At 36.1% G+C, this 24,610-nt stretch overlaps 1 protein-coding gene across 5 annotated transcripts in view; it reads left to right on the top strand.

Annotated features, from left to right (window-relative positions):
• The window catches only part of Erbb4 (erb-b2 receptor tyrosine kinase 4), a 1,072,248-nt gene that overhangs the window by 789,574 nt on the left and 258,064 nt on the right, over positions 1–24,610 (top strand). For all 5 annotated transcript variants that reach the window (XM_063267662.1, XM_039084150.2, XM_039084151.2 and 2 more), the window contains exons 12-14: positions 5,402–5,601; positions 14,843–14,975; positions 22,569–22,662. In XM_063267662.1, the coding sequence (XP_063123732.1) occupies positions 5,402–5,601; positions 14,843–14,975; positions 22,569–22,662 (427 nt within the window). The remainder of the gene's footprint in view (positions 1–5,401; positions 5,602–14,842; positions 14,976–22,568; positions 22,663–24,610) is intronic.

The following is a 24,610-nucleotide window of genomic DNA, read 5'->3' as shown; positions in this document are numbered from 1 at the left end:
AAAGAAAAATCATAAATTGGTGAGATATGGGGGTGACATCAAGGAATCAAGAGTATGAAGTATGGAATAAAAATTATGTATATAGGGTACTCATGTATGAAATTCTCAAAAAATACTAAGAAAATGAATGTATAAACTGGAACCGGTCACACAGATCCTGTGGGAGAGAGAGCTGAACTCCTAGAAGTACAAACAATCTTGAGAGCTCAGGGGATACTGACACTTCTGCTCACATTCCTAGCCCAAGAGGAATCTGCATAGTGGCCTCTGGATACAGGAATATAGGAGAGGTCAGCAGCAGGAATCTGATGGTTTCTGCCTGTGCCTGGAACTGAACTGAACAGGTCCCACAGCTCCCTGCACCAAAATCCCATGGTGGAGAGAACTGAGCCCTAAGAAGTGTGGACACTGCAGAGAAATCAGAGGAGACTAGTCTCTGCCCACATTCCCAACCCAAGAGGAAATCACATAGTACCATGTGCACCCTCTGGGCACAAGGACCTAGGAGTAGTCAGGGGCAGGATCTTTTGTGTTTCTGCCTGCACCAAAAGCTGAAAGCCAGTCACCAGGACCACCTACACACCTGAGAGCAAAGGTAAGACCAACTTTTCTGTGCCAAGAAACCTGCCTGGAAGCTTCAGATCACACAAACCCAGGAGAAACTCTTTGTTCCCAGATCTGGCTGAAAGAAAGCAGGTCTAAAGAAGTGGTGACACACAAGCCTAGAGGAGGATCAAGCCACTGTCAGAGCCAGCAGGACAAGCTAACACCAGAGACAACCTGTTGGCAAGAGGCAAGCACAGGAACCTAAGCAACAGAAAGTAAGACTACTTGGCATCATCACAGACCAGTTCTCCCACCAAAACAAATACTGGATATCCAAACACACCAGAAAAGCAAGATTTACATATAAAATCACACTTTAAGATATTGATGGAGGACATTAAGAAGGTCATAAATAATTCCCTTAAAGAAATACAGGACAACACAAGTAAACCAGAAGCTCTTAAAAAGGAAACACAAAAATCCCTTAAAGAACTACAGGAAAACACAACCAAACAGGTGAAGGAATTGAACAAAACCATCCAGGATTTAAAAATGGAAATAGAAACAATAAAGAAAGCACAAAGGGAGACAACCCAGGGTATAGAAAACCTAGGGAAGAGATCAGGAGTCAAGGATGCAAGCATCACCAACAGAAAAAGAGATAGAAGAGAGAATCTCAGGGGAAGAAGATACCATAGAAAACATCTGCACAAATGTCAAAGATAATGTAAAATGCAAAAAGTTCCTAGCCCAAAACATCCAGGAAATCCAGGACAAAATGAGAAGGTCAAACCTAAGGAAAATAGGTATAGAAGATAGTGCAGACTCCAAACTTAAAGGGCCAGTAAATATCTTCAACAGAATTACAGAAGAAAACTTCCTTAACCTCAAGAAGGAGATGCCCATATCATATAAGAAGCCTACAGAACTCCAAATAGATTGGACCAGAAAAGAAATTCGTCCTGTCACATAATAGACAAAACACCAAATGCACAAAATGAAGAAAGAATATTAAAATCAGTAAGGGGAAAAGGTCAAGTAACATATGAAGGCAGACCTATCAGAATTATACCAGACTTCTCAACACAGATCAATTTCCCTTATGATTATTGACATAAAAATGATCAATAAAATTCTTGCAAACCAAATCCAAGAACACATCTAAATGATCATCCATCATGATCAAGTAGACTTCAACCTAAGGATGCAGGGATGGTTTGATATAAGAAAATCCGTGAACGTAATCCACTGTACAAACAAACTCAAAGAGGAAAAAAAAATCCCACATGATCATTTCATTAGATGCCAAGAAAGAATTGATAAAATTTAACACTCCTTCATTATAAAAGTCCTTGAAAGATCAGGAATGCAAGGCCCATACCTGAACATAGTAAAAGCCATATGCAAGATACCTGTAGCCAACATTAAACTAAATGGAGAGAAACTTGAAGCAACCCCACTAAAATCGGGGACTAGAAAAGGCTGCCCACTCTCTCCCTACTTATTCAAAATAGTACTCAGTCATAGCCAGAGCAATCAAACAACAAAAGGAGATCAAAGGAATACAAACTGGAAAGGAAAAAGTCAAAATATCACTATTTGCAGATGATATGATAATATGTTTAAGTGACCCCCAAAAGTTCCACCAGAGAAAGACTAAGCCTGATAAATAATTTCAGCAAAGTGTTGGGGTATAAAATTAACTCAAACAAATCAGTAGCCTTCCTCTGCTCAAAGGACAAACAGGCTAAGAAAGAAATTAGGGAAATGACACCCTTCACAATAGTCTGAAATAACATAAAAATCTTGGTTTGACTCTAAACAAGCAAGTGAAAGATCTATATGACAAGAACTTCAAGTCTCTGAAGAAAGAAATTGAAGATCTCAGAAGAAGGAAGGAGCACCCATTCTCATGGATTGTCAGGATTAATATAATAAAGATGGACATTTTGCCAAAAGCAATCTACAGATTCAATGCAATCCCCATCCAAATTCCAACTCAGTTCTTCATAGTTTTAGAAAGAGCAATTTGGAAATTAATTTTGAATAACAAAATCTCAGGATAGTGAAAACTATCCTCAACAATAGAAGAATTCTGGGAGAATCACCAAACCTGACCCCCAGAGCAATAGTGATAAAAAAAAACCTGTATGGTATTGGTACAGAGACAGGCAGATAGCTCAGTGGAATAGAATTGAAAACACAGAAATGAACCCATATACATATGGTCACTTGATCTTTGACAAAGGAGCTAAAACCATCCAATGGAAAAAAAAGATAGCATTTTCAACAATTGTTGCTGGTTCAGCTGGAGGTCAGGCTGTAGAAGAATGCAAATTGATCCATTCTTTTCACCCTGTACAAAGCTTATGTTCAAGTGGATCAAGGACCTCCACATCAAACCAGACACACTTAAACTAATAGAAGAAAAAGTGGGAAAGAGTCTCAAACATATGGGCACTGGGGAAATTTTCCTGAACAAAACACCAATGGCTTATGCTCTAACATCAAGAATTGACAAATGGGACCTCATAAAACTGCTAAGCTTCTCTAAGCCAAAGGACACTGTCATTAGGACAAAACTACAACCAACAGATTGGGAAAATATCTTTATCAATTCTGCATATGATAGAGGGCTATTATCCAAAATATACAAAGAATGCAAGAAGTTAGACTGCAGGGAGACAAATAACCCTATTAAAAATGCAACACAGATTTAAACAATGAATTCTCAGCTGAGGATTATTGAATGTCCGAGAAGCACCTAAAGAAATGTTCGACATTCTCAATCATCAGAGAAATGCAAATCAAAACAACCCTAAGATTCCACCTCACACCTGTCAGAATGGCTAAGATAAAAAACAAACAAACAAACAAACAAAAAACCCCAAAAAACAAAAAACCCTCAGGCAACAGCAGATGCTGGTGAGGATGTGGAGAAAGAGGAACACTCCTCCATTGTTGGTGGGATTGCAAATTGATACAACCATTTTGGAAATCAGTCTGGAGGTTCCTCAGAAAATTGGACATTGAACTACCTGAGGACCCAGCTATATCTCTCCTGGGCATATACCCAAAAGATGCCCCAACATACAACAAAGACACATGCTCCACTATGTTCATAGCAGCCTTATTTATAATAGCCAGAAGCTGGAAAGTACCCAGATGCCCTTCAAGAGAGGAATGGATACAGAAAATGTGGTACATCTACACAATGGAGGACTACTCAGCTTTCAAAATAAATGACTTCATGAAATTCATAGGCAAATGTATTGAACTGGAAAATATCATCCTGAGTGAGGTAACCAAGTCACAAAAACGCACATTTTATGCACTCATTGATAAGTGGATATTAGACCAAAAGCTCAAATTTCCCAAAGTTGTAATCTACAGACCACAAGAAGCTCCAGAAGAAGGATGACCAAAATGCAAATGCTTCACTCCTTCTTAAAAGGGGGATCAAAAATATCCATAGGAGGGGATATGGAGGCAAAGTTTAGAGCAGAGACTGAAGGAATGGGTAGAGCAGAGCCTACCCCACATGTGGCCCATATATATATACAGCCACCAAAACTAGATAAGATTGATGAACCTAGGAAGGAAAACTGGATATAGATCTCTCTTGAGAGACAAAGCCAGAGCATGTCAATTACAGTGGCTAATGCTAGCAGCAAACCACTGAACTGAAAATGGGACCCCTATTGGCAGAATTAGGGAAGGGGTTGAAAGAGATGAAGGGGCTTGCAATCCTATAGGAACAGCAATGCCAACCAACCAGAGCTTTCAGGGACTAAAGCACTACCCAAAGACTATACATGGACTGACCCATGGCTCCAACTGCATATGTAGCAGAGGATAGCCTTGTTGTGCACCAATGGAAGGAGAAGCCCTTGGTCCTGCCAACGTTGGACCCCCAGTGTAAGGGAAAGTCTTGGACAGGCGGTAAGGATGGTTGGATGGGGAGGGGAACACCCTTATAGAAGATGGGGAGAAGGTGAGGATAGGGAGCTTATGGACAGGAAACTGGGAATGCCAATACTATTTGAAATGTAATTAAAGAAATATCCAATAAAAAATAAAAATAAAAGTAAAAGAAAAAGTTTTTAGTTAACAAAGATCAATGTCCTTTAGTTGACTGCGATATGGGAATGTGGAAAGTATAATTTAAGCCCAATAAAATATAACTACAATGGAGACCACAAAATATTGATGATTTTGTAATAAAATTAACCTTTTAAAAGACCATTCTTTTGTCTTCAGTCAATTAAGTTTGAATCTTTTTCCCAAGTATCTGAAGTCTCTATGTATTTTTTTATTTTAAAAGTTCAAGTCTTTTATTTTTAGTATTTCTTAACATGTTTTATATATTTTACAACTGATAAAATTTTGGTTTCTGATATGCATAAATTGAATCTTAAAACATTACAAATAGTTTATATAACATTTATCCTAAGAAATGGTGGCTAATTCTATATCACCATAATTAAACAAATGTGCTATAGTGGGTATTATAAATACATATTTATATTCATATTTATCCAATGAATACTCTTAGTATAAGATTTTACTCTAGATGAATACAGAATTTAGGCCCAGAAGAGAAGGCAGAATATAGCTAATTCAGCAATATATAGAGAGAGACATACATTAATAATTGCAAAAAATAGATATTAAATGATTATTTAAGCCTATATAGCTTCAAAGAAAGAAATGCCAATCAGAAGAAGGGCTCTGTTCATCCACTTTTTACATTCCATTATTTTTATTTTTGCTGTGAGATACTACGTCCTTATTGAACTTTTGAGCATATTTTCTGAATTATTCATTTTCTAATTCCACCTCTGTCCTTTTTTAGTGGTCTCTCATTGCTTATCCTCAAACAACAAGGTATCACTTCACTACAGTTCCAGTCTCTGAAGGAAATCAGTGCGGGCAATATCTACATCACGGACAACAGCAACCTGTGTTATTACCACACCATCAACTGGACAACACTGTTCAGCACCGTTAACCAGAGGATAGTGATCCGAGACAACAGGAGGGCTGAGAACTGTAGTAAGTACAAGTACTTAAAACAGGACCTTCTGTTCTTTTTAATATTTTGCAAAATACTTAAAAATAGCATCCAAAGTTTTCTCCATTATCCCAGCATTCGATAATAGAGAGGTAGTATGATTATCAAAAATGTGGCATAGTAAAAAATGGTGTGTCTTCACATACTGGCTAATGTCAGAAAACCTCATCTAGAGATAGATTTAGATGTTATAGATGGTGGAGGTATACCAAGAGGGCCCCCTCCACCATTCCCAGAATCACTATAAAGACTCTTATCAAAATATGGAATGATTGTTAATTTAAAAATTCAATACTTTAAATAGATGGTTTGGAGTTCAAAATGGTTTTTAAAAGAAAAAAGAAAAAGAAAAAGCAAAGACAAAGGAAAAAAGAAAAGAAAAGAAAGATGTTACCTCATCCATAAAGAGTGACTGTGGCTTGAGAAGACTTCCCTCTTTTAGTCAAAACTGTCGAAGTAGGTATGACAGTTTGAAGAGGATGAAGTTGAGAAACAACTTTGGGACATGAAAGGTTGTTACTTCCAGCCTCTTTCTCCCATGTGGTGCTGGTTCTCACAGAGTGACAGTTCTATGTGGGAGAAGTTCTAGTGGATTCTTCATAAGCCTTTTGAAGTTTTTTGAAAGGGAAGAAGAAATTTTTACATATAAACAGTATAGCGACAAATATTACCAATACTTCAAAATGCACATTTGGTTTTCTTCTGAAACAACACATTTCATGGCTTAGAAACTATTGTGCATATATACTTAAATATAATTAAACAAAGCTTGTTATCAATTTTTCAATTTGGAAACATCTTTTCCAAATTATGTATCTACCTTTTTTATTATTAAATATGCAATGAACAATCATAGTTTTATATGTCAGTGATTATTAATAGGAAAAGGAAATCTTTAAAATGTACATAATTGAGGTTGAGACTGAGTCATATTTAGTGCTCACTGAACATTTATATCTTTTCTTATAAAATACTTCACCTTATTCATGCCTTTTATCTATATTCAGATCGGTAATTATTGGGCTTTTTTCTTCTAGATTTGAAGAAGCACTTTGAAATTTTAATATATTAATTTTCTGTTATTTCTTATAATGTAAATAAATTTCTATTTTCAGATGATTTTTAACCTTCATATTTACTAGTGATACATTTTATATTTTTCTCAATTTAATCTATTAGGTTTTCTACTTTCTGTCTTAAAGCGTTCTTATTTCTTTATATTTAAATTTACTATAATTTTAGACATATGAAGGTTCTTATAATGCCTTTTAATATCCAGTTAAATACTCTATTGAGCCAATATAATTTATTGACTAATCAGTTTCTCCTCGATAACAGAAGTGACTTGCAATATGTTGTAGTAAATGACCAGCTAAGAACATGTCAGATTGTGCTTCTTAATTGATATATGTGATTTAATTTGTTTGCAACCACCCTATAAATTGTAGCAATATCCATGTGAAGATTAGTATAGCAATATCAAGAAAGATAAATAATGACCCAGTGTTTTGGGCTACTAATATGTCCATTGATCACACTGATGTCTATCACATTTCAAAGACTTGGATATTTATTTCACTATGAAACTATTCAAAAGAAATTATTACTATCGTACTCAGTCTACCAGCTACTTATAATATATTCTATATATTTTAGTCAAGATAATACTTGTCTTAGTAGATGTTTTATGATATTACAGTGGTAGATAAATAAATAAATCTAACTAAAGCTGGGTACTTCCTAACATTGAGACATTTGTTTTGTTTACATTGTTGGAGATGAAAGTCATAGAATAGGTGCATTAGTCAGGGTTCTCCAGAGGAACATAACTTATAGAATGAATCTATGTAGATTGAAGGGGATTTGTTACAATGTACTATAGGCTATGGTCCAGCTAGTCCAACAGTGGTTGTCTCCATTGGAAAAGACAAGGATCCTACATTTGTGCAGTTCATCAGACTGGATGTCTCACATGGTATTCAATATACACTGGAATCCTGAAAATGTGAGATGTGCTACCAATGAATGAAGGCTGTCTTAGTTAGGGTTTTACTGTTCTGAACAGATACCATGACCAAGGCACCTCTTATAAAGACACCATTTCCTTGCGGCTGGCTTACAGGTTCAGAGGTTCAGATCATCGTCATCAAAGTGGGAGCATGGCAGCATCCAGGCAGGCATAATTCAGGAGGACTGAGAGTTCTACAGATTCACCTTAGGCAGCTAGGAGAGTTGCTTCCAGACAGCTAGGACAAGGCTCTTTTTAAAGCCCATGACCAAGCAACACACCTACTCTAACAAGGTCACCAATGCCATTAGTGCCACTCCCTGGGCCACTCATATTCAAACTGTCATAAAGGCCCCCACTTCCACCCAGTGCCACCCTTGCAAAGTTTATCCCCCATTCCCTTCCCCTTCTCCTTTGAAAAGGGGAACCAACTCACCCTGGCATCTCAAGTCACTGGAGGCAGAAGAAAACAACAGGGATAGAAAAGGGAGAGGGAAGATAGGAAGGTGGAGAAAGTCAAGCAAACATGTCACAATAATGCCACAAAGACACTTTTTATTTTGTAAGATAAAGTAACACATAAATAAATAAATCAATTGAATTTTAAAATAATAAACACCTGAGTAAAATTAGTGATTCGCATATGCATGTGGTTTTATGTCCATTCACTAGGCTGTAAACAATTGACCAATGATTAAGTCCTGTTTTGGGCCAAGAATTATTTTCCATTTTCCAAGAAAATATTCACCATTTTCTTTTTCTGAGATATCCATTTCTTATATCTATGATGGCAGAGAATCTACCCTGCATTATATATATATATATATGTGTGTGTGTGTGTGTGTGTGTGTGTGTGTGTGTGTGTGTGTGTGTGTATCCTGTTTTGTTTTCTTTATTGATTCTATTTCTATCTACAGGTCTTGAACACTATTATTCATGTACTTCCACTGTTTGTGCTTTCCTGGGTTTATTTACTATTAAGGACCTTTATTATATTAATCATGGCTATTTTGAAGTCCATGTCTTATGTTTCAGCTATCTTGAAATACACAAGGTCTATTGTAATAAGGTTGTTGAGTTCTAATAGAAATATTCTGTCCTGACTATTGTTGATTGTGTTTTTACCCTAACATGTTAGACATCTAAGTTTGGAAAAATTAAATTCTAGGTGTTAGTTTTTGGTCTTGTGTTTTTGAGTGGATGTTTTGTTCTCTATATTCTGCTGCCCTTTCTGGTATGGTGACTGTATGTTGCCTGGTATGAATTTCTCCTGGGATCCTCATAGGTGCTTTTAATGGGGTTTCCAGGCAAAATGTGTTCATAGGTATTGGGAGTTGACACTTGGGAACAGGAATGGGCTGTCAGGGGATTAAGGGGTTCACAGAAGGGAGGATAGCAAGATCTTCTACCAGAATCTTCTTAGTGCCCTGGAAATGGGATCAGAAACTGAGGAGAGTCTGTAACAGATTTCTGCTACAGAGCTGATGATGGGTCTGAGAATTTTTTTCCGAGGAGCTGAGAGAGATATGAAGATCTACAGTCAGACTTTCTGCTTCCCCTGTTATCGTAGCCTGTGGGTTCCCAGGGAATACCTGTTGGTGCTGAGGGCTAAGTATAGCTATGAATGAGGAGTGAGAGATGGACGTTATGAAGGGGAGATAAGTGTGATTCACTGAAGATGGAGACATGGGGGTAGGGTGGTATTTTGATGAGTGACAGAAAAAGTTCTTTAAATTATCCACAATATATAAAACTTGGGTAATGCTTCAGAAGAAAAAATGTGTAGTGATGTTGAATGTTTATAGTAGTTTTTTTTCTTTTGGGGGATTTTGGTTGTTTAGTTGGTTGGTTGCTTTTGTTTTGTTTTGTTGTGTTTGTTTTTGGTTAGGTTTAGGGAGGTGCATAAAATACTGAAGAAATGCATTACTGCTTATCATCCTTGGGCATCAGTTCAAGAAGTCCAGCACAACTGCAAAATCCGTAGCCATGCATTCTTTGTTGTACAAAAAGGCAGACGTTTTTTATGAAACCTATGCTTATCTTTCATTATGCTTTAAATTATATCTAGGTTACTTAAAATTTTGAACTGCATTTAAATACTGTGAAAATAGTTGCAAAAATATATAGGGAATAGTAAAGAGCAAAAAAAATGATACATCATTTCAGTCCTGTTTAAAAATAAATACAGTTTTTGTAGTTTGATCAAAGGTTGATTACATCTGCAGTAACATTAACCATAGATGCATAGCTATGAAGAACCAGCTGTATGCAATTTTATATTTATCTATGTCTTTACTTTCCTGCCATTTGGTAATAGGAACTCTAGCACACTGAGCATGCCTCAATCAAATAAAAACAGCAAAACTATAATTACTTGCTAATCACTAAACTCCACGGATGTCCACATGACCTCATTTTACAATGATTAGTGTGCATCCTGTATTCAATCCAAATGGCATCGGTAAGGAAAGAAGGAAGGCATACAATAAAGACAGGGTTAGAAGGAATATTTTCTTCATGTACTATCCTATTTGTTTTTCACTGGTAACCATGACAATAGCAACTAGAGAATAAATATTTTACTTTCTAGAATATCATGAGGAATTTCAGTTTCCTGTAAATATCTCATGCACTTACTATTAAGGTCATATTATTTCTATTTTTGGTATGCTACAGAGTATGAACTTTGGATATCACTCATGATTAATTGTAATTTAAATTATAATATGAGACACCACTGCTAAGAAAGGTTTTCTACTATGCCAACAGTCCTATCTTTCCATCTCTAGTTTGCATACACCTATCTTGCTAGCTCCCCTCAGTCCTGTGCATTTATAAACTAGATTCTGCCTAACAGGTTAGAAGAACTGTTCTTGGGATGGGATGCACTATGTTCACTTAGAAATTAATGAATTCTACTGTAATTTTTATTAAACCAGGCTTGATGTGAAACATACAGTGCATAAATCAGGATCCAATGTAAACAGTATCCTTTGAAGTAATCAGAAGATAGAAACTCTTAATTATACTTTTCAGATCTCCTTCCCTAAATTACCAAAGTAAATATCAGTACACTGTTCTTTGTAATTTTTTCATATTTTATTTGAAACAGCACAATGTCTAATTACTAACAATGACTGAAATGTTCTCTATGTTCTTTTCAAAAAATAATTAGCAGTTACTGTTGCTGATTAGTTACAAAAATGAGATCTCCTCTAATTTTTAACCTAAAATGTCTAAAGGCATCAAGAACTTCTCAATGATAAAAGCCAGCCTTGCTGCAGGGTTCAGTTTTCATTTCAAACGACAGCACTGTATTCTGACTAGTGTCTACATGAGTGGCTATACCATTTTAAAGGTAAAGCTGTCCAGTTTAAAATTCAGGAGACTGGGAATCAATGACTAGAGCTCCTTCTGTGCAGCTCTGAGCTCTGTATTGTTCTTTCTCCTCAAAAGACACGGACCAGTCGCATGTTAAGTCTGACTTCAAGTAAATAAAGATAGATCAAAATCTAAGTTAAAATGAAGGTATGCCTGTAGAATAAGACATTAGTCCAGTGACTAGTATCTTTAGAAGAAAAGAGACCGAGGAAATGCCATGTGACAATTTAGAGGGAAGACATATCTAATTGGAGTTATACATTCATAGGCTAATGAAGCAAATCACAACTGATAGCACAGGAAGTTGGATCAGTGTCATGATTTACTGAGAGAGAGATAGAGATAGAGATAGAGATAGAGATAGAGATAGAGATAGAGAGAGAGAGAGAGAGAGAGAGAGAGAGAGAGAGAGAGAGAGAGAGAGAACTGCCCAACACATTGAGATTCCATGCTTTTGGCTTTGAATTTTATGGAACAACATTTTTCTATTGTTTTCATACACATAAGTTGTATCATTTTAATCAGTGAATCCCTTGGAGACTAAAAGAAATGTTTATGTTGTATGGCCCCTAATTCTGTATCCTTAGTACGTAATGCACCTTAATAAGACAGGTGTCTGTGGGAGAGTCTTTGGGTAACTCAACTTTGTCTCTTCCCCTATACTTTCCTTACTGAATTACAGATAGAAGCATATGTAAAGGTGAGGTGTGACATCACATCTTACTTAACAATATGGTCGCCTCAAGAAGAATTAAGGGATTATACCAGTGACACCAAATCAAAGATGAGAGATACCTCATCAAAGCTCAACTCAGAGTTGAAAAGCCATGGAAATAAATGGTTACGGAAAAGGGAAATATCTGTTACCTGTATAGCATGATCATCTGTTAGGTTATCTATCTCAAGTAGTCATCTCTAAATCTATTTACATTTGAGTAATACTAAACAGACTCACCAAGTTAAGTATGTGTTTATGTCTGTATGTATACAGGTACACAAACATGTAACAATAATTATTAAACCATTAAACTGGGAGACAGTGAGAGAGTGCTGGAGAAGTTGGAGTAGATGGAACAAGAATGGAAATTATGTAAATACAATATTCTTGAATGAAAATTGATATGTGTGGTCTGTGATGCAACTTGAGGCCATGTTGATGTATGTGATCCATGTTTCCATTGGGGAACGTGTTGATATCTGTGTTCCAGGATGCTGAAACATATGTTTGGGGAAAAAGAAGATATTTTAAAAGTTACAAACTAAAAAAAAATCTAAAGTATGAAAAGGTAAAAGGGAATGTAAAGGGAATGTACATTAAAATATATGGACTACACAATTAATTTCTTCTTGTGTAGGTTTATTTACTGCCTCAAGAAAAAATTAGAATAGGAAATTTTACAGCTTAGAAATGTATAAGAATATATTTGAGGACAATTTTAGAAGACAACACATAGAGAAAACCATATCCTCTATAGAGAGTATTTATTTTGTATTTACTAAATACCAAAGGGATATTTATTGATAGTTTACTTATTTATGAAGTATAGTATATATAATATATCATATATATGTTATGTTACTAACATATTTACTTAAGAGTGAAGTGAAATATTTATTTGATTTTCTGCAGTTCAGTATTTTTCTCTGATAGACACTTTATAACATACTCAGTATTATAAACACCCTTTGCATATTTTTTAATATATAATCACTGCTGCTTCTCATTCCTCTCAACTCCTACATGCTGAATTTTGTGCCCAGGTCTTATGCAGGCCACCTATCAAAATGTATGTGTGTGGAGGATTTTTGTGTTTTTAAATTTTTTGTCAGTAAATTTGTTGAATGTTTATTTAAAATACCCAACAGTGTATCAAATACAATATTAATATTATGGTCATATTCATCTTAATCCTGCAAGGAACATATTCATGTTACAAATCTGTAGCAGGAAAATAATTGCCCACGGCAAGATGGCTCAGGAAGCAATAAAGATTTGAACCTAGATCTATCATATCAGAAAAGCTGAACTTCTCTATATGAAACAAACTTTTCAGCATTAAAAAAAAAGATTAATGTTACCCATCTAAGTACATTCTAAGTAAAAACCATGCTTCAATGTATGATAAATAATACCAACATAGTAGTTAGATTTGCTATACAATGAAAGAATTATTTTCTGCCTTTGTGCCCATAGACAGGTGCTCTATTTCAATATTTTTGAGGGAATCCATTTACTGTCATACATGCAGGGCTCTAGCAAAATTCATTATTTGAAGCTCATTTCTATTTTAATGGAAGCAGGTTCAATATTTTCTATAAAGGTTGAGATACTAAGCACATTATCAACTCTCCAGATTTTTAATAGACAGTTACAATTCAGACGAGATAAAGAAAAAGCTGTTTTACAGCTTCTAGAGACAATACAGAGAAAGTGAAAGGTTTCCTAATAACTACATTGCTAACATTTCTTTAGAGAGGATTACATGGCCTTACGAACTCTAAGCTGTGAACAGGCCTGCTCCAAACATGATGATCGCTCTGGGAGGTCAGATGTGTGTTGACATCTTGGGGATGATTGAAACACTTTGTTTTTTTCTCTTAAGAATGTCAAAAAAGTAGCTTTCTTGCCCTTTTGTTTTTTGCTTTTGGAGGCATTGCCTTGATTTTACTTTAGCGAAAATAGTCTGACAGTCTTCAATTCCACCTGGCTGTTTGGAAAGAATAAGTCACATGCAGTTCTTGTGGTTTCTTGTTTAGAGTTGCTTTGTTTCCTGTGATTCTGTTGACTTAATTCTAAGCTTCTGTGCTACTAGGAGCATGAATAAAGAATCAAAGAGGCAACAGAAAACAGAAGGGATGTTGGGTTCCTGTGAAGATAAACCATTCCTGTCAAATAATGTGATAACAGAGCAGAAAATCCCAACAACTTTACCACTTCACACACAATAAAGTTCTGTCACCTTTGATAGTAGGAGAGACAAGGCATAAGGCTAACATGGTATTAGGCCTGAAAAATAAAATATGCAGATTGGTATGATAAATCAAATTGTTGATGTACTACCATGAAATAGATCTTTAATTCCTTTTTTAATTAGATAGTTTATGTATTTACATTTCAAATGTTATCCCCTTTCAAGGTTTCCCCATTTCCCATACCCACTCCCCCTGTTTATATGAGTGCTCTCCCTCCCACCCATCCACTCCAGTCTCCCCGCCCTGTCATTCCCCTACACTGGGGCATTCAACCTTCACAGGACCAAGAGCCTCCCTTCCCATTGATGTCTGACCAGCCCATCCTCTGCTACTTAAGCAGATGGAGCCATGGGTCACCCCATGTGTACACACTTTGGTTGCTGACTCTCTGGGAGCTCTGGTGGGTCTGGTTGGTTGATATTGTTGTTCTTCCTATGGGGTTGCAAACCCCTTCAGCTCCTTCAGTCCTTTCTCTAACTCCTCCATAGGGGTACCTGTGCTTAGTCTGCTGGTTAGCTGCAAACATCTTAATCTGTATGAGGAAGGTTCTGGAAGAACCTCTCAGGAGACGTTCTCTTTCAAACCAACTCCTTAAAAACTATCAAGCCTGACTGGGCACACACACTGGAATTATATTTTATGCATATATGGTTATTACTGTACATATATATGGTTATAACCATAGAGAGGCCATAAATTTGAGATTATGAAATGAGAAACTTGGGAAGTGTTTAAGGGAGAATAGCAAAAGGGTGAAGTAAATGTTTTTTAATTAAAAAAAAGCTATTCTGCTTTTTACATAAGATGGTAAATATTAATGCATTCGTCTCATTGCCTGTTGACTTTGGTGTTTCTTGCAGCTGCTGAAGGGATGGTGTGTAACCACCTGTGTTCAAATGATGGTTGTTGGGGACCTGGGCCAGACCAGTGTCTGTCATGTCGGCGCTTCAGCAGGGGAAAGATCTGTATAGAGTCCTGCAACCTTTATGATGGGTAAGAGACGACCAGGCCACCTTTAACTCATAAGCTACTATAAGCAACTGATTAAAACAAAAATCAGACCTTTAGAAAAACAGTGATAATTTAGAAAATTCTACCAAGATTTTTAAAAAGCACCTGTGATGCAGAAGGAAAAAGAAAGATAAAAACTTTTAATTAAAAATTGTTTTGCTTGCAATAATAAGACTGGCACTGACTAGCATGCATATTTTAAAGATGTTTACCAAGATACATAAATCTTACTGAATTTTACCCTCTTAAACTTTAGCAAAACGGTTTAACTTTCGCCTTGTGTTAGGAGGTAGATGGCTGCAAACTTTGGTCTACTACCATGGTTCTCAGCCTTCCTAATGCTGCAGCCCTTTAATAATGATTCCTCATGCTGTGGTGACCCACAAAACATTATTTTTACTGTTATTTCACACCTGTCATTTTGCTACCATCTTGAATTGTAATGGAAATATGGAAATAGAGGTTTGCCAAGGGTCCTGATCCACAGGCTGAGAAACCCTGCCTTACACCTTATAGTCTACTGCAGATTTTCCTCTCACACCTTCCTTTTGTCTTCACTGCAAAGCTCCTGCTTTTGCTCCAGTAAGGTCGTGTCCCTATTTCCACCCAAGAAACAGCCCACATCTCTCTGTCTTTGATAACTGGGAAGGACTACAGGAAACCTTTGATTTGAAGTAGAAGAGGGTTTTCCATTCACTCTGCCACTTCCTAAAAAGCAATGTGTTTTTTTTTTGTTTTTTTGACATTTTTTATCTTTATTAACTTGAGTATTTCTTATTTACATTTCGATTGTTATTCCCCTTCCCGGTTTCCAGGCCAACATCCCCCTAAGCCCTCCCACTCCCCTTCTCTATGGGTGTTCCCCTCCCATCCTCCCCCCATCACCACCCTCCCCCCAACAATCACGTTCACTGGGGGTTCAGTCTTGGCAGGACCAAGGGCTACCCCTTCCACTGGTGCTGTTACTAGGCTATTCATTGCTACCTATGAGGTTGGATGGAGCCCAGGGTCAGTCCATGTATAGTCTTTGGGTAGTGGCTTAGTCCCTGGAAGCTCTGGTTGGTTGGCATTGTTGTTCATATGGAGTCTCAAGGCCCTTCAAGCTCTTTCAGTCCTTTCTAACCAATGTTTTAACCCAGCAATTTTACTTCTCTGTGTACTGCAACCATCACATGGCTTACAAGGAAGCCTAGGCTCCACGCTCTACCATGACATTTCATACCCTATAAAATCCCTTTACTATAGCAGAATCTCAGGCCCCCTGGTTGCCCTTCATTAGTGTGATAATGTATTTCTTGTGGCTGTTCTAAGTCAGTTTCTCTTATATGGCTCAACTGAAAGTATTTTAAACAGCTTTGGAAACTATTCATTAGAATGTCTTCAGTCTATTTATTTTCCCCATTCACCCATTTCCTTATTGTGACAACTGATACTGTGATCAATGACAGCACTGGTTTTGTGCATCATGTTGGGAGTATAAAAATATATTCATCATTTTAATAACTATATATTTCTTCTTACAAATGGCCAAGGCAGATTTACTCTAAGAAATTAGGTAACAAAGCTGAAACTTGATGTTTAAATAAAAAAGTAACTTAAGATAAGACTAATATTTTAAAATATTTCATATATGAGCTTTGTAAAGTATAATCAATATAGAAATTTGGTAATAAATAGATCCTACACACTGGGATAGTATTCAGGCTTCTTCATAGTACCATGACAGAAAAGCCCTCTAAATAAAGTCCCTCAGATCAAAAAATTACCTGTGTATAGCTAATGTTGTCATTAAAGTATTTTTACTGGAATTTAGTTTACTGACCACGTTACAATAAGAGATTATTAAATAAGTATGCATTTCTAATGAGATAGGGGATTTGAGAAGTCATTTTACCTAGTTGCAGCAAATTATGAACAAGACTTGTATAATATAATATCAGGTAAAAATCACACAGTGACTGAATAATCAAACCATCATTAGAGTACTGGGAATCTGGATTTCCTTCCTTTCCACAATGCCATTTTTCTGGGTATTTTAGGGTTAATATTGTCTGAAATATAAATTATAAAAACATGTTGCTGTATGTTCCATTCAGGATCAAATTTATACTTCCTGATGAACGATCACAAAAATAACAAAACAAAACTAGTGGCTTCTGGAATCGTTAAACATTTTTTAAATTTAACAATTTCCATCAAGTTTATAGCATTAAGAGATGAGAAAGTACTTAAAGTTTTAAAAGTACTTTCGATACAGTAAAACTCATTTTATATATATATATATATATATATACATATATATGTTTATATATAACATATATAAAAATGGCATCTAAAAGAATACTTTTAGTCTTTGTCTGCACTCTGAGGGTTTCTCACACAGCCCCTCATCTGGCAGCATTGTCTAATTCTTTTATTTGGTCTAGGAAGCTGGTTATGCTTGCCTCTGAAGAAATGAATCTGCCTTTATTTTTTTATATTTATTAACTTGAGTATTTCTTATTTACATTTCAATTGTTATTCCCTTTCCCGGTTTCCAGGCCAACATTCCCCTAACTCCTCACCCTCCCCTCCTATATGGGCTTCCCCTGCCAATCCTCCCCCCACTACCACCCTCCCCCCAACAATCACGTTCACTAGGTGTTCAGTCTTGGCAGGACCAAGGGCTTCCCCTTCCACTGGTGCTCTTACTAGGATATTCATTGCTACCTATGGGGTCAGAGTCCAGGGTCAGTCCATGCATAGTCTTTAGGTAGTGGCTTAGTCCCTGGAAGCTCTGGTTGCTTGGCATTGTTGTTCATATGGGGTCCCGAGCACCTTCAAGCTCTTCCAGTCCTTTCTCTGGTTCCTTCAACGAGGGTCCCGTTCTCAGTTCAGTGGTTTGCTGCTGGCATTCGCCTATGTATTTGCTGTATTCTGGCTGTTTCTCTCAGGAGAGATCTACGTCCGGTTCCTGACTGCCTGTACTTCTTTGCTTCATCCATCTTGTCTAATTAGGTGGCTGTGTATGTATGGGCCACATGTGGGGCAGGCTCTGAATGAGTGTTCCTTCTGCCTCTGTTCTAAACTTTGCCTCCCTAATCCATGCCAAGGGTATTCTTGTTCCCCATTTAAAGAAGGAGTGAAGCATTTGCATTTTGGTCATCCTTCTTGAGTTTCATGTGTTCTGTGCATCTAGGGTAATTCAAGCATTTGGGCTAATAGCCACTTATCAATGAGTGCATACCATGTGTGCTTTTCTGTGATTGGGTTACCTCACTCAGGATGATATTTTCCAGTTCCATCCATTTGCCTATGAATTTCATAAAGTCATTGTTTTTGATAGCTGAGTAATATTCCATTGTGTAGATGTACCACATTTTCTGTATCCATTCCTCTGTTGAAGGGCATCTGGATTCTTTCCAGCTTCTGGCTATTATAAATAAGGCTGCTATGAACATAGTGGAGCACGTGTCTTTTTTATATGTTGGGGCATCTTGTGGGTATATGCCCAAGAGAGGTACAGCTGGGTCCTCAGGTAGTTCAATGTCCAATTTTCTGAGGAACCTCCAGACTGATCTCCAGAATGATTGTACCAGTCTGCAATCCCACCAACAATGGAGGAGTGTTCCTCTTTCTCCACATCCTTGCCAACATTTGCTGTCACCTGAGTTTTTGATCTTAGCCATTCTCACTGGTGTGAGGTGAAATCTCAGGGTTGTTTTGATTTGCATTTCCCTTATGACTAAAGATGTTGAGTATTTCTTTAGGTGTTTCTCAGCCATTCGGCATTCCTCAGCTGTGAATTCTTTGTTTAGCTCTGAACCCCATTTTTAATAGAGGTATTTGTATCCCTGTGGTCTAACTTCTTAAGTTCTTTGTATATTTTGTACATAAGCCCTCTATCTGTTGTAGGATTGGTAAAGATCTTTTCCCAATCTGTTGGTTGTCATTTTGTCCTAAGCACAGTGTCCTTTGCCTTACAGAAGCTTTGCAGTTTTATGAGATCCCATTTGTCTATTCTTGATCTTAGAGCATAAGCCATTGGTATTTTGTTCAGGAAATTTTCTCCAGTGCCCATGTGTTCGAGATGCTTCCCCACTTTTTCTTCTATTAGCTTGAGTGTATCTGGTTTGATGTGGAGGTCCTTGATCCACTTGGACTTTAGCTTTGTACAGGGTGATAAGAATGGATCGATCTGCATTCTTCTACATGTTGACCTCCAGTTGAACCAGCACTATTTGCTGAAAATGCTATCTTTTTTCCATTGGATGGTTTTGGCTCCTTTGTCAAAAATCAAGTGACCATAGGTGTGTGGGTTCATTTCTGGGTCTTCAATTCTATTCCACTGGTCTATTTGTCTGTCTCTGTACCAATACCATGCAGTTTTTATCACTATTGCTCTGTAATACTGCTTGAGTTCAGGGATAGTGATTCCCCCAGAAGTCCTTTTATTGTTGAGGATAGTTTTAGCTATCCTGGGTTTTTTGTTCTTCCAGATGAATTTGGAAATTGTTGTCTAACTCTCTGAAGAATTGGATTGGTATTTTGATGGGGATAAATCTGCCTTTAACTCCATACTGAACAACTTCTTTCCTTCTTCTCTCACTTCTTCTGTCCTTTCTTCCTTTTTAGGTCTTGTAATGTTGTCCAAGCTTGTTTAAACTTCTAGGTCACATGGTGTTCTTGCCTAAAGTTCCCTAGTGATGGGCTTAAGAGATGCTTACCATCTCATTGGCCTAAGTTGTGGTTTCTTATGATAAATGGGAATAGCATGGTGTTACCTTTTTTGATTATAGGAAGTGAAATATGCTTATTAAGTGAAATACTCTTATTAAGATCTTGCTAAAGTCCTTGCTGTGGAATTCATTAGCATCATTTCCATTTTTTCCAACAATCTGACCCTGGCAAATGGTTGACTAAGTTATTTTAAAACCTGTTTAAGTCAGTCAAATAAATGCATATTTATAAAAATGAGAAGGGCATTTGTAAGTATATATTTATAAATACAAGATTTTTGGCATGTATACACATAAGGAAAATAAAACAAAGACTTTTTGAAGGGAAAAAGAAAGTCAATAAATTCAGTCTAATTTGTATCTAAATTCAAGTGGCAAAATCAATGTATTTCTGCAACTCTTAAATACAAAGAACAATCAAAATGGAAGAGAAAGGTAGTTAGAATGGAACGGTGATTTTCCTATTTAGCATACATTCTGAATCCCTGAGACTAGCATCAGGCTGCCAGTCAAAGATTTAAATTGTAAATTTAAAAAAAATCGCTTCTCAATAAAACAGTTTCCTTCTTTTATAGATGATACTTAGCAAACTAGATGTTAAGTGTTTAATTCTAAAATAATGGTGTTGGTGTTAAGACTTAGATTTTGGAGAATTGGTGTTAAGATATTCACTCTGGATTTAAAGACTGACTATGCTAACACAGTAGGGTCATAGATTGTAACTAGTTAGGCCCCATCCAAGTCAAGGAAACTGCAAGACTCCAGTCAGGTCACCAGGAGAGTGGAGTAAGAAGAGCAGTGATGGATACAGGGTAATCAAAGGCTCAATTACTCTTTATTTTATTTTTCTTGGATATTTTATGTATTTACATTTCAAATGTTTTCCCCTTTCCCCCTTCCCCCTGCTTTTATGAGGATGCTCCCACTCCCACCCTCCCACTCCACCTGGCATTACCCTACATTGGGGAAACAAGTCTCAGTTACTCTTAAAGACCATAAGCAAGATGTCTCCTGAAAGCAGGAAGAATATTAGGGGCCCTTTAATTGGAAGTTAGCAAAGAAAGGCAATGGTCTCCCTATTGTTCTTATGACATGCGTTTACTCTTTTATTGAGTGTGGTGAGGGGGACTCTAAGATAGAGAAATCATACAGCCTATGTTTTAGAAGCATACAAATTATGTTCCTCATTTGTCACCATAACCCCTTAATGGCCACAGTCTTTTATCCAAAACTAGTAATTATCTGAAGTTCAGAAGCTTACTAGTCTCTCATAAAATTTCATTATGCATTTTTTGTAACTTTTTGTAGACTTTAAATACCCTCCCTTGGGTCATTTTTATATCACTTGTATTAATGAAGCACAAAAGGAAGGCTTGTTTTATAACTGTGACTTTAAATAAGAAAATTTGTAAAAAGTTTGATTTAAAACAAATTCATATCTTACTGTATAAGTACTAAAACTAATGTAGCTAATTGTTTAGGTTCTATACAGATGATAACCTACTGATGCTTTATATTTTGAAACCATACATAACTCTGTTGCCTTTAAGGAAGCATAATAGTATATATATATATATATATATATATATATATATATATATACACACACACATATGTATATATACATATAGTATATATATGTATATATATGTAAAATGCCTAAAGAAACTTAATGAATTATGTCCCGACTTTAAATATTAGTAAAATAGAAATGTAGATTTAGTGTCAATTTAGCCAAAAGAATATATAACTTACACTTTGGAATCTCATTGTTTATTAAGACTTTATGTGTTCAAATGAGACAAAAAGGGAAAGGATTTTTTTAGAATTTATCACATAATTAATTTATAATTACACTGTTCTTGTATTTTCATATTTATATTGGTTTCAAAAGATGGTTCAGAACACTAAGACAAAAATGTATAACCAAATTAGATATAAAGATTTAATTAGTGATCAACTTTATTAAGGACACTAAATTATCTTACCCAACATTTCATTTTGTATTTAGTGAAAACAGAAATATTTAACATAGTATAGATGACTGCTTCCCAACTACCAAAGTAAAATATTTATATTAGACTTTGAAAGGGATAATTATCTATTTAATACCTATAATACATAAATAAACATAAAATGTAATGATATAAAAGGAAGTATCATAATCACAGTAGATTACAATAATAAAGTTTTAAATTATGTACATTAAACTAAACTATTTTATTCCACATAGAAATACTTCAAAAAGAATTAGACTGAAAGGAGTGTTACATTAGATCAATAACCTAAGAAAATAAAATCTAGCATAAAAAGATATTCCTAATACTCTAAGGTTGGTATTTAAACAGGAGATAAGACATCAAACTTGTTTTGAAGTTTAACCAAAAGTAAATTTAATAGCCTTGAAGGACAAGGTTGGAGCACATTTGTGTAGCCAGACATTTAAAACCACAATGGTTTAGAAATTCAAACTTCAACCAAGGAGAATGTTTTATATAGAATCAAACAGATGCAATCTTACAGAGGTAAAAGTGATTCTGCTGTGTCATCAAAAGAGATGATTTTCTATTTTCAGAAAGTGCTAGACTCTCTCTCTCATAGGAGAAAGCTTTCCAGAACGAGACAATTGTTGAGACCAATCAAGGGCAAAGAAAACCATCTGGCTGCTGTATATCTTTCCTTTTAATGGAAAGCTTCCCCCTTAATGTATAGAAAAGTGCATCTGTGGCTCCTGGCACATTAGAGAAACAAACTCAAGAATTCACTCTGCCAATAGTGCTCTTAGCAGATGTTGCTTCATTTGTTAAGTTGATAGCTTGTTTGCTTACACCTTCTCAAGCAGCTGATATTTTCACAGGGAGTTTCGAGAGTTTGAAAACGGCTCCATCTGTGTTGAGTGTGACTCCCAGTGTGAGAAAATGGAAGACGGACTCCTCACATGCCATGGACCGGTAAGGCTTAGGACTTTAGTGTGATCGCTCATTTGGTATCATGTATATAAATTTTTTTTCTCTTTTTTTTTTATTAACTTGAGTATTTCTTATATACATTTCGAGTGTTATTCCCTTTCCCGGTTTCATGTATATAAATTTTATGTTATCGCTTTTTTTAAAAATTCAATTGGTACTTATAGGATACTAAGGGAAACCACATTTAATATTTAAATCTAGAAACATACAGTTTTATAGGAGAGATAAAATATTTAGAAATCTGATACTATATAAATATTCCCCAAATACTGTATTTGAATAAGAAGACAGAAGGTATAAAATTGTCTTGGACAAGATACAGTATTGAAAGAAAGACTCAAAAGTAATCAACTTAATTAATAATAATTAGAGTAACAGAAACTATATAGACTGTTAAACATGAATGAGAAAGTGAAATATATGATGAAAAGTTCACATTGTTTTAGTGAAAATTATAATGCTGCTATTTAATGTATGTGATGACAGAATGGAAAATACTAAAAAGGGGATAAGATGAGCTTCATAAACTAAGACCTAAAGAAGTACGATCGATGCTGTATTAGAGAGAAGGGTCCTAGGAATAGATATCTATCATGAAAAACCTAAAGGCTAAGGAGGCTTTTGCCCAATTGAAAGTTATATTAGGGAGAAATTGCTTCCAATTCTCAGAATGCCTTTTCTCTTTGCTTTTCCACCCCTTGGGTTTCTAAGTTCAATCTTTGTTTGCCATTAAAATGGATCCATTCATCCTTCTTTAGATAAATACTTAGTTCATCTGTTACTGATCCACCTCTTAGTAGGGAATTGGGGATCAACACTTGGGCAAAAGCAAGAAGTTTGGCTTCATCAAAACGTATTTAAACTCCAAATACAATACATTTTCTATGAGTATGCTTATTCAGCATTTAGTTGCTCAGGAAAAATAAATAATTTAGCCCTCCAAGCTTCCACGAGACCTCAGAGAGCCAGCCTGGAACTCTTTCTACAGGATGTTGAAAAGTCAATCTCCAAGGAATGATGAAGATCAATGCATATGAAAAGAAGGGCCTTTGAGAAATGGAAACGTAGTTATGTGGCATGAAAAACTGGAGTCTATAGGATGAAATACTGTTCCTTGACCTTTGTGTGGTTCAAGGGCATCTGTAATTGCTTTGTTTCCCTACTGTGAAGAGTCAAAACAACACAGCTGATCTGTTGCTTGAGACAGGCAAAACCCCAAGCAAACATATTCTGTCAGGAAAGAAAGGAGGTTTACCCAGTGCATTGGGGAAGCAAGTTAAGGTGTCTTCATGAGCACCTTAAGGCTTCCACATTTAGGTGTTTGGCGGTAAGTCATCTAATGAAAACAAGGTTCTTTTAGAGTTTAAAGACTTGAAATCGAATGATAAAATAATCACTCTTGGGCCATTTGCTCCTGATAAGGCTGGGGGCGTCAGCTATCTCTAGACCTATTTAGTGTGGATCAGACATAGCCTGAGAGAAACACTAATTGAACGGTGACTCCCAAGGTTGACCATGCGCACAACGTTTAGTTTGTTGATTGCTGCCAGGGCTACTGCTCCATTGCTTACTTTGGATTTCCATCTTTTTGAAACAGTAATTTTGACATGTATACTTTCCTGTTCTTTTCCACTCCCCCTTTTTATTTCACAAAAATCTCAGAGAAACCTATTTCCTTTTGTCCAGTATGCACCACCGTGTAATGCTTGCTTTGCATAAGTTCCATTGCTGTTTTGTATATTAACCCTCATTCAAAATTATCCTTCAAAACTGTCAGGAATGTATTTATGCTAGTCTTCTCTTACTTAGTTCACATTCTGTATCTTAAAACTGATTTTGCATCCTTCAAACATCCCTGTAGTTCTGGTATTTCAAAGCAACAAAATGTTACTGAATACTAATACCATAATTAATTCTCTTCCTAGGACAT

Source organism: Rattus norvegicus, chromosome 9, assembly GCF_036323735.1.
Source record: "Rattus norvegicus strain BN/NHsdMcwi chromosome 9, GRCr8, whole genome shotgun sequence".
Classification (NCBI taxonomy): Eukaryota; Metazoa; Chordata; class Mammalia; order Rodentia; family Muridae; genus Rattus; species Rattus norvegicus.
This window is presented reverse-complemented; position numbering and strand designations above follow the sequence as displayed.